Genomic DNA, 11,441 nt, shown 5'->3' with positions numbered 1-11,441 from the left:
TTGACGGCAGGAAGTGCCTGGGATACCAGGCTCGCATTGCCTGACTCGCCGGACCTGTGGCTCAAAGGGAGCCTAAGGTCTGGCGTGGTTATAGCGCCAGAACTCTGGACTGGCCCCAGAAATACTCAGACACCAAAGGATTGCTTCTTGCCCACCTGTTCTGCGGACCACGACCCAGGTCAAATGACCTCAGCCCAGGCCCCCCGACTCACCGCCTATCAGAGATCTCTAGCTATACCTGAGGCAGGAGAAGAGAGAGTTCGAGGGGTGAGGGCGAGCAAGAGAGAAGGAAGGAAGAGGACAGATAGGACACCCCGGCTAGGGAAAGCTGCCAGGGGACGCCTCCAGCTGTGACCCACACTAGTCCAGAAGGCAAGTCTGGCCCTTGATGGAGAGCCAATGGGGCGGTTTCACTACGAAGGTCCTGCGCGCGGATTGGCTGCTGTCAGCAGAGGCTTGAGGAGAGTGTTGTCTGCTCATGGACCCTCCCCCCGAGTTGAGTCCAATACCATGCGGTTGGAGAGCTGCCAGGCTTCCACTGGCTTCTCCTCCCAATCCTGAGGCCAAGAGGCAGAACATTCCTGTGAGACGCGAGAACCTGCAGCCTCTGGCCATGGCGGGACCCGAGTGGCAGTCCCTGGAGCAGTGTCTGGAAAAGCATCTGCCGCCTGATGATTTGGGCGAGGTGAAGCGAGTTCTCTACGGCAAGCAGACTAGGTCAGGGATGCAGGGGCTGAGTTTGGGGGGGTGGGAGCAGGGATTGTAACCACCATGTGTGGACTTGGGGAGCAAGGGGGAGGGCTTCTGGGCTGAGAATGGTGCTGTGGGAGCAGTGATAAAGAATCTCGCAGAGGCCATAGATCGAACTGTGATGAGAGCCTTTAGGGGGTGACCCCTTACAAACTGCTTTACCGCCCCTCCCCCACTACCACCTGACACACACCTTATGTGGAACAAAACAGAAAGGAAAGGGAATTTGTCTCTTCAAGCTCTCTCCGTTAAGTTTACTGGCTTTGACCCAGACCCCAGCTTCCTCCCTGGAGGTCTGTCCAAGGCCTCCAACTAGGGTCCCCTGATCTCTCCTTCCTGCTGTGACCTAGCATCCTGGAGGTGGGGGCCTACTGAATCAAACTAGCTAGGAAGCTTCCCAACTGTCAAGAGAGCTGGCAGCACAACTTTTCACACAGTGGGCAAGCTGGCAGTGGGTCGCCAGACTTTTATTTTAGAGTGGTACCGTTGGGCATCTGGTATAACAGAGCTGGGGGAAAGACCCCATTCTGGACTTTCTTTTCGATCTATTTTTCTGGAGCAGCCAGAAAGTTGTCTTTAAATGGACTGTCGTTGTCCTTTGCTTAAACCCTGGAAGGTGTTTTCTCAGCTGTTACAATGAACTGTAGACTCTGACCTTGCTAAAATCTCTTTCCGCTTCCTTGCCTCCAGTGGCTGCCTGATCAACCCAGCCTGTTTGCTCCAGGACCTCTCCATGTGCCAACGACTTTGTATTAGGACCTTGATCAGCCAAAGAGAACTGATGAAATCTCTAGTTCCTGGCAACCTTAGAGTTCGGGGGTGGGGTGGGGTGGGGGGGACTCATCCACTAAATCTACCACAGCAAGTAGATGGTAGAACAGCTTCATTGGCATTTTTTTGGGGGGAACCAACTCTCTGTAAGCCATGAGGGGTTAGATGACCCCCAAATGCTCTACTTTCTACTGTATTTTCGAGACCAGTCAGTCATATGGGTGGGTGATGTGGTAGCTCAGTGGCCTGCCAGGCATGCCAGAGGCCTGGGTTTCCACAGCCCCACATAAAACCACACAGCAGCAGTGGCAAATGAGTCACGTGAGAAGTGTTAGAAATGAGACTCCCAAAGAAGGTTTTCTTAACCGAAACAAGGGGTATTCTGGCCCGGTTTCCTGGGATGGTAATTGCTTTGTTTTAAGAGCAAAGTGAGCATGTTATCGTGGAATTGATACCATTGGCATCAGAGGTAAAATTGAGGGGCATTATAAAGAAAGAAATGTTTCCCACAGAAGTGACTGGAACACATCCTGGGGAGTGGAGAGGCCAGGTCAAAGACTACTAAGTGAGAGAGGTATTGTATCAGCACTTGGAGAACCACAGAGTAGGGCAAAATTGTAACGGAGGCTAAAGTGCTAACCTGTGCTAACCTGTGACTGCCAGACCCTGACCCTAGGGCTTGGCTCCCAGGAACTGAACACAGGCCTTCTCTTCTTTTTCATTCTTTTCCTGGGTTCTGTTTCCCTGACAACTTTTCCATGTCTTATCTCTTAAGGTGTGATCGTGCATGATTAATTCTTATGCTCAGGTGAGGTTTGGCTATGAGTGGAATTTGTAACTGAAGATAGAAAATTATTCTATCTTTAAAATACTTAAAAGCTCCTCCTGCTTAAACTCTCGTTCCTTCTGTGTTCCTTTGTACACAGCTACTTCCCCGAATCATCCTCTCTCTCCAGATTTCTTGCTGTGCCCAATACACTGACAAATGAAAGATCTATATGAGTGAGCGTTGCCCACACCAGACAGATGAGAGATTCCCCAGAGAACAGAACCAAGAAGGAGTCATTAATCAATCCCTTCAACATTTGTAGCTCACTTATTTTTGCCTAGGACATTAGAGGGACTATTAAGTGATACATGGGTTCCTGCCTTTGGCGGGATGTTCTTTTTCTTTATTTTTCTTGCTGGTGTTGCTGAGACCCAAACTCAGGGTCTCCTGCATGCTAGGCAAGTGCTGAATGTGGCCACAGGGACGCCAAAATCTGACCAGATGCTTTAAGGAATTCCTGGGAACTTAAACGTTCAGAAACCTATTTTCTTGACTGTGTTAAAGACTTCACAGGAGAAGTGAAACCTGGATGTTCAGAACGTTGCTTACAGAAATATTAAGGAATGATGTGAAGGACATCCATGAGGTTTCAGGAATATCATATTGAGCAGAATGAAGCCTTTAGTCAGCCACGATAGGGGCATCACTAAAAGACTGCCAACAACGTCACCTGGTAGAATTCTCTGGAAGCAGTAAACCATCTGTCATGACTACTTGACAAAAGGAAACTATTGGAGAAAACCATCTCACCGTCCACCAGAAGTCATCAAAACAGGAGATCATACTCAGTGGAAATGGTAGGGCGCATGCAACATTATTGGGGCTTTAAGATTCAACTGCTTGATCACTTTGATTAGAAAAAATATACCAGGTTCTTCATTTGCGACTGTTAATTTTAAAAGCCAAGTATGTGTTCAATAATGTATGTCATAGAAAAACAGGATTTACTAAAAACAAATGGCAAGAAGATATGGACACATTCAGTCTCCTGTAGGGATGCATGAGGTCTCAGGTGGAAATGTCAGTGGTTGTCTGCTGTGGGGCTGAATCTCTCAGGGATCTCTGAGAGCTTGGGAACCGTGCTCCGATGGTCTTTCCAGATCGAGAAAGAGCAAGTGCACCATAGAAAGAAAGCCTGGGAGGAGTACTCGAGACCATGTGTTAAGGAGGTTAGAGGAAGCAGAGAGTGTTGGGTAAGCCTGAGTAGGTGGAAGGACTCCAGGTTGGACATGGAAGTAGCTTCAGATGGCACAGAGATGTCTGTGACTCAAGGGATGAAATGGCAGGGTTGTTCCTAAGATGTTAAATGGGAGCCAGAGAATGGGGCTAAAGAGGGCGACAGAGATAAAGGACCGAGATGAGGGTATGTGTGGAAGTTCCCTGATGAGGGGAGAGCGGACGTGTGTACTCTCACATACTCACCCTTTTCTGTTCTTTAAACGGGGGAGACCCAGTCACCATGAATGACGAATGTGACAGGTCTGTGCATACTGGGAAGAATGTTCAAGCTGTGTATCATATGTTGTTTAGCAACAGGAGCGTGGTCATCCTTAGGTGACTCTGTGGTTGTGTCAGCTTGACAAAGGGTACTTACACCAACCTAGATGCTGTAACCTCATCCTTTGTCATGGTACTTCTTCCTCCCTTCCTCTATCCCTTCCTTCCCTCCCCTTCCCTGCCTTTCCCTCCCCTTTCCTCCTCTTCCCTCCCCTCCTTAAGATTTTTCTTTTGTGAAGCTAGGAATGGAATTCAGGAGGCTTGCTGCATGCTAGATGTCATAGTTTTCTTTCTTTTGCTGTGATGAAAATAACGACCCAAAACAACTCAGGGAGGAAAGGGTTTATTTCAGCTTACAGCTCACAGTCAATCCTGAAGGGAAGTCAGGCCAGGAACCTGGAGACAGGAGCTGAAGCGGAGGCCGTGGAGGGGTGCTGCTTACTGGCTTGCTCCTCATAGCTTGCTCAGCCTGCTTTCTTAGAAAATCCAGGACCACCTGCCTGCCTAGGTGCGGCACCACTCACAGTGAGCTGGGCCCTCCCACATCGATCATTAATCAAGAAATTACCCCACAGATTTGCCTACAGGCCAATCTGATGGAGGCACTCCATCAAGAGAGATTTCCTCTTCCTAGCTATATCTAGATTTTACATCAAGCTGACAAAAAGCAGCCAGCAGCATGAGTAGGGACCACTGACCTAAACTGTAACCCTATAACGTAGACACAGATGCCGTCAAGAGAGATCATGAACATGAGATATTATGCTGCTGTTGGTGCAGTTTGGTGTCCTGCTTCATATTAGCCATTATGGTCCATTCTAATTTAAAAGTGAAGCATTTACAGAAGCCAGTAACACAGTTACTGGCTATTATGATCAAGTGTTCTTTCTGTTCTGTACATAATTGTATGTGTTATGTTGGACTTGTATGTGGCTGGCTATACTGTGTGGGCTTATATCAGGATCACTACAAACACAGTAATGCACTGTGATGTCTTGACAACTAGGATGTCACAAGGTGAAGGGACTCTTTCAGGCCCACTAGAGTCATAGGGGACTGGAGTCATCTATGCAGTCCCTCGCTGATAGAAAAGTCGCCATGCCCACATGCCTCTATGCCACCCAGTGAAAACAGGCAAGATGAAGAGCGGAGAGTGCAGGATGCTGCCTTTCCATTTGTCATCTCTGTGCCTCCTTGGGAGGATGCACAAAACCTTAGGAGGGCTGCCTTTGAGGTCTGGAGCTAAAGCTTGGAGAAGACTTATTTTTCCTTTTCTTCCCCCTGCGCTGTGATGCGATTTCCCCCTTCACAGCTGTGTTTCCTTTGTTACAAATCTCTGCTTTAATCATCTAAAGAGCGGGTGGCAAAGGGCCACCGCAGGAAGAGAGGTGAAGTACCCGAAGTGTGAGGTTGCTGAGAAAGCAGAAGCCGAGGGCCCTCAAGCCAGGTCTGCCTTGACCCTGGCAAGGAGGGAGGGGCCCAGGCGTGTGTCTTGGAGCCAGGATGAGAAGTAACAAGCCTTCCTCCTTGTAGTGGGGGCAAGGAGAGTTGAGATTCTTCATAGCAAGAGAGGCGGAGGAGCTGAAAGCGGGTACAGAAGTGGTTCTCAACCTGTGGGTCACGACCCCTTCAGGGGTCACATATCAGATATTTACATTGCGGTTCATAGTAGTCGCCAAATCACAGATATGAGGTAGCAACAAAGTGATTTTATGGTTGGGGGGTCACCACGACATGAGGAGCTGTGTTAAAGGGTCGCGGCGTCAGGAAGGCTGAGAACCACTGAACTACAGGGACAGACAGCTGTACAAGGCACCTGAATAAACTGGAGACTCGTTTTCTGGGTTCCATTCCTTTGCGGACCATGGCTGATCAGTGCCCATCACGGTTTTTCTGAGCTTCGACATCATCCAGTGATGGATGGTGGCTTTTCAGAGAAATGCATCGCCTCGCGGCACTAGAGATTTACTGGTAGGTTTCAAGTCTGGAGAGGGCCCGTTTCTGGATTTATAAATGGTGACTCCGTGTTCTGTGGATGTGTGGTCAAGAGGCAAGCCATATTATCGTGGGCTTTAATAGAAGCGTTAATGCTATTTGTAGGGGATCTACTCTCACCTCCTAGTCACATCCTAGACCCTCTTAGAGGTTAGGATTTCAAAGGGTGGCGGGGGCACATATTCAGTCCGTTCATGGTGGCCGTGCGGTGTCCCGCAGATTCCTCCAAATCAAACCCTTCCTTGCCTCAAGTGTAGATTCGGAACCCTTGAATGCAAACAGGGGAGGGAGTGAGGATTTCCAGCTTTGAACAGCAGGATGGCAGAGAGATCTTCCAGGTGGTAACCAGAAAAATAGATGGGGTCACCAAGAAGTTGCAGAACCCCAAAGCCAAAAGGCAGCTGACCAGCAGTATGGAGCAGCCTGGCCCCCCTCCCCTCAGGCCCAAGGGAATGAGTGTCTGCAGGGAGGGAGCCGGGAAGGATCAAGTGTACCTGGGAAGGATCAAGTGTACCCGGGAAGGATCGAGTGCACAGTGTTATGGAAGGCAGAGGTGGGGGCAGCAATGGACTCAGATGGAATTCAGGAAGGAAGGGAGATTAGCAAAAAAAAAAAAGATGGCGATGCTCAGAAGGCAGACAGCTCTGGGGTGTGGTAGAGAGAGATGTCCACTAGAGAGCCAGGCTCGCTGCGCCTGCCATCTTCCTGGACTGAGACCACAGGACGCTCTGGAAGGACAGCCTGGCTCCCGAGCCCACAGCCTTTGGGAAACCAACACACAGAGCCCTCCTCCTTTTCCTTCCTGTGGTGTGGGTGTCCACATGTCCTCAGTGGGTGGCTCCCGGGAAGCTGTGGGACCGTTTTCACCAGGGAAGGTTTCCCAGGGACCGAGACCCACACGAGGGGCCCCTCCACCCGAGGGTGGGAGGACTCTCGGAGGCAGTCACTGTGAGGGGAGGCCAGGTGTGGGCACCACAGCTATTTCTAACCTGCCAGAGGAAAGGAGCCTTGACTGTTTGAAAAGCAGGCTGATTGTCAGGGGCGGAACCCAACTCAGAGCTGTCAGGGAAAGCTCCTGGCAGGGGGTGGAGACAGGGGGCTTGGGCTGACAGGGCTGTGATTTTGAAAGAGATGTCTTTAAGAGAGTGACTTCAAGTAGGAGAGAAATAGTATTATTAGGTAATGCCTGTCAGGTTATTTTTTGATGTGTTCTTGCTATTTCATAATCATTTTTGCCTTTAGATGGTAAGTCCTTCCTGGCCCTGGGCCATGAACTGTGCCCCTGGGGTTTTAGCCCAGGCCTGGGCATGCAACGGGCATCAGGAGGGGTTTGCAGCCTGACCCATAGTCTCTGTGGTAGAAAGTAAATAATCCTCTAGCAGCTAGCGATGAACATAAATGTGGGTAAGCATTCACACCTGCACCCCATCAAACCCACCCAGCACCCACCCAGCACCCATCCAGTACCCATCCAGCACCCATCCAGCACCCACCCATCCCCCACCCACCCCCGACCCAGCACCATGCCTGGAACTAGCTGAAGGAGTATCGGAAAACAGGGCTCTGGGCTGACTTCCTGAAACTCTGTTTCCTGAGGGGCAAATGAGTGTAGGGCCTCTTTTTTTTTTTTTTTTTTAAGCAGTTCCTGGCCTCCAGTTCCAGCTGGTCTCCTGAGCCCCCAGCCCCTCTCTGGTAGCACAGCTGGCCCAAACCCTAGGATCCACATAACCCTCTGATCCTGGTTCAAACACATTTTTGGGGGGAGCCAATTCCTTCCTATCTGTGCCGGCCCCTGGGACTGTGGTCCGCCCTGATCCTCTGCAATTCCAAACGCCAGCCTGTTGATAGATAACACTTCCTCCCTTTGCTCGGTTTAGGCAGGCCTCCTCCTGTGCTAGAGTCTCCCAGTTCTCCCAGTTCTCGGTCAGTGTGGTGTCTTTTTATATCCCAGTCCGACCGCTCTACAGGTCCCTGGACCGGAGGCTTTCCGAAAGAGATACTCTACAGCTCTTTATCTGATAAACAGCTACCCAGAGGTGGGGGGATTATTATCAGTGTTGCGTCTGACTCAGGGATTCACACATGTTAAGCCCACACTCTACATCTGATCCCCCTTCCCCGACCGGGGAGGAGGATGGAGGTTTAAATATATCAGACTCGTCAAAAATCTTCTTTCTCTTCTCTCCTGCCTCTTCAGGAATCTCGATCTGCCCAGAAAAGCTTTAGAAACGGCCTCAGAAAGAAACTTTGAACTGAAGGGCTACGCCTTTGGAGCGGCCGCGGAGCAGCAGAGATGCCCCCAGATTGTGCGTGTGGGGCTCGTGCAGAACAGAATCCCGCTCCCCACATCTGCTCCTGTCGCAGAACAGGTGTGGTCCTTTTTAACAGCACCCGGATCAATGGGGCTCTGGCTTACCCCAGCGCGCGGTCACTGGCTGGCTGTCCTGGGGGTCTGAGTCGCTTCTCTGTCCCTTCTCCTTCCTTCAATCTTGTCCCCAGCTCTTCTAGCTCTTCCTCTTCTCCTCTTCTCACTCCTTGCTCACTTTTCTACCCACCCTTCAGCCACCTGTACCACTCCTGACCTGAAATTTCATTCACCAACTGAAAAAAGTGCCCCTTTGACAGCTGGAGTTCGCTCCCCAGGATGCTTCCTGGCCCAAGGCCACCTCTGCCAGGACACGCTGACCAGTATCATACCTGTGTTTTTCTGCTTCTCGTAAAGCCAGGAGCTCACTATGCCAAGAAATCTGTTTACCGAAAGTCCCACAGGTTGTGAGGCTATGGTAGACATTCCTTTAGGATGGTATAGTTAATCGATGTGATAATATTTTACAGTTCTCTAAAGTACCATGTCACAGATGCAAGTGGTTTATTTACATGGCTTTTTCACAGCTGTATTAAAAGGAAAGATTTTGCTGGAACTTTGGTGGCTTTTGTCTATGGCGGTAGCCTCAGCATACTTGATCATTCTTAAGTGTTCTGCAGGAAACCTGGGGTCACTTGAATTCCAGGTCAGACTGGCCCTACACTTCCATATACATGGAAGAGAGCTGAAAGGACACACACACACACACACACACACACACACACACACACACACACACACACAAACACAGACGATGTGATTCTCAGTTTATCTTTCTCCTTGAATTTATTGTTTGTGAACAAGCTTGTCATCTAGATTGTCAGGCATGGGGGGGGGGGACATTCTGAGCCCCACTGTACCTAGAAGTCTACTTATGTGTTGATGGCACTGAGCAAATGTAGGTCCCCATGCCTGACAAGCTCACAGCCTCCAGTCAGGGAGGAGACTAAGGACGCAGGAAAGAATGAGCGTCTTAGGGTTGCAGCCGGCCCCCACCCCTCACCTTTTTTTTTTTTTTTTTTTAAACAAACATGTCTGATGATCTTCTGGGAACCAGACATTATGCTGAGGACACAAATGACAAGTATGTTTTCTTCCTTCCCCCCAAGGAGCCTGCGGGTCCTCTGAGTGACAAATGGCAGAGGAAACATAGTGCCACAGTAGGAACAGTACCGCCATTGGAGTGCCACACAGAGCTGAGAGAGTTTGTAGAGGGTGAGGTGGAATAAGGATGACATCATCCTCTGGAAGACGTGTGTGTGTGTGTGTGTGTGTGTGTGTGTGTGTGTGTGGTGGCACACTCCTGGCTAAGAGCACATCCCAGGAAATTTAAGATTTCAACCAGCCAGAGAGCCAGATCTTACAGGACAGCAGAAGTGGTAGAGCAAGCCTACTGAAACCTCGAAGGCAGGCAGGATGCTACAGAGTGGACGGCCCTGGAGTCAGAGAGCAGCTGGCCTAGGGTATGGGAGGGGCGTGTGTGTGGGAGGTGCCTGTGCATGGACACACCCCTGCCCTGCAAACTGGGAGTACAGCCCTACTGATTCACACCGTTCAGCAACACCATCAGAAAGATGCAGTTTCTCCATCACAGGGGGGTAGGGTGAGGTGGGTTGGGGGTAGTATATGGAGGATGAAGGGTGGGGAGGGGCCTTAGTCCCTATTTTCGGGAGCCCGGAGCTGTTTCCCCTTCATCTATCTTACAGGTTTTAGTCTAATGAAAATAAAAAACACTAACCCTCCCGCCCACTTCTGGGAGTGGCAGTTTGGATGTTCTATCTGCAGAGGGGTAAATTCTTTGAAGTTGTCTCAACAATATAGGACTGAATATATTCTAATCCTTGCTTTTTAAATCGCCAGGTCTCTGCCCTCCACAAACGCATAGAGGATATTGTTGAGGTGGCTGCAATGTGTGGAGTCAATATCATTTGCTTCCAGGAAGCATGGAGTAAGTCTCTACCATGATTCTTTCTCAGCCATCTTAAACCTCTATGTGTTATCTCAAGAGTATCTGCTGCCTGCGGTCTGGGTTTTTGTTTTTTATCTCCTTTCTTTTTGCTTCTGTTGATTTTCTTGTTTGTTTGTTTGTTTGTTTGTTTGGTGGTGGTGATGGTGGGGGCTTATTTTGTTTTGTTTTTTGAGACAGGGCTTCTCTGTGTAGCCCTGACTATGCTGGAACTCACTCTGTAGACCAGGCTGGCCTCGAACTCAGAGATTTGTCTGCCTCTGTCTCCTGAGTGCTGGGATTACAGGCTTGTGCCAGGATGGCTGGGCTAGACAATGTATTTAACAACACTAGAAACGAAGCAGCCGCTGTCTCCCTCCCTCCATCTATCATTGTGGATCCAGGTGAAATCACCAGCAGCCAACACTGTTAGCCTTTTCTCTTTAGCCCCAGGGACTCACACCCTGGGCTTTGCACAGACTCAGAACGTGCTCCCTAAGCACCATTCACACCCTTCTCCTTGGTTTTCATGAATTCCTTCCCCCTAGGCTCCTTCATCGCCTAATGGCAGCTCAGGGCCCTCTGGCTGCCCTCTTTCTATAAAACTGAGTCTTCTGTTGTATACATTTTTGGTACTATGGACCTTTTCCTCATGTTATTTGTTATGTTTTAATAGACAGAGAAATAACATGCTACTTTTGATAACATGGTCTGTTATCCAAATAAAAATAAAAGTAAGTGTTCTCCCAGAGATAACGCTTTTAACACTCAGTGGGTTCCTGGGGAATTTCCTTTGGCCCCTGAATTTTCAGTTTTTCAGACACTTTTTTGTGATGTGTACATACAGGCACGCACATGCACGCACGTGTATGCACCACCATGTATGGAGGTCAGAGGACAGCCAGCAGGACTCGGCTCTCCCTCCAGCATGTGGGACCTGCAGGTTGCGCTCAGGTTGTCAGGCAAGCTCCTTTGTCCACTGACTCATCTCCCAGTCCCCTAATTTTTCAGTTTTGCATCATCTGTGCGCCCTTTACCCCAGAGCACACAACCGCCCTCTACACGTACACCTCCCCCGTCCCATTCCCATTCAGGCTCTGCCAAGCCGTTTTTCCCGGACTCACTTTGCTTCCCCCTAAAGTTGGCGTTGTGTTCTACATACAAGTTCTGTCTTACACTTTCTGTGTTTCTAAATCCCTTTAAGCTGTTTAGACACATTAAGTGGTCTGTCAATCCCATCTAAGAAAGAATCCACAGGCTTCCGATGGCTTCGATCTGAATTAGTTGCC

At 49.6% G+C, this 11,441-nt stretch overlaps 1 protein-coding gene across 1 annotated transcript in view; it reads left to right on the top strand.

Moving 5' to 3' along the window:
* Positions 1-556: 556 nt before the first annotated feature.
* Positions 557-11,441, top strand: part of Upb1 (beta-ureidopropionase 1) — a 32,023-nt gene continuing 21,138 nt past the window's right edge. Inside the window, exons 1-3 of the mRNA XM_006979076.4 lie at positions 557-717; positions 8,040-8,211; positions 10,068-10,155. Coding sequence (XP_006979138.1) covers positions 614-717; positions 8,040-8,211; positions 10,068-10,155 — 364 coding nt within the window. The 5' untranslated portion in view covers positions 557-613. The remainder of the gene's footprint in view (positions 718-8,039; positions 8,212-10,067; positions 10,156-11,441) is intronic.

The sequence above is a fragment of the Peromyscus maniculatus genome, chromosome 21 (assembly GCF_049852395.1).
Source record: "Peromyscus maniculatus bairdii isolate BWxNUB_F1_BW_parent chromosome 21, HU_Pman_BW_mat_3.1, whole genome shotgun sequence".
Taxonomy (NCBI): Eukaryota; Metazoa; Chordata; class Mammalia; order Rodentia; family Cricetidae; genus Peromyscus; species Peromyscus maniculatus.
This window is presented reverse-complemented; position numbering and strand designations above follow the sequence as displayed.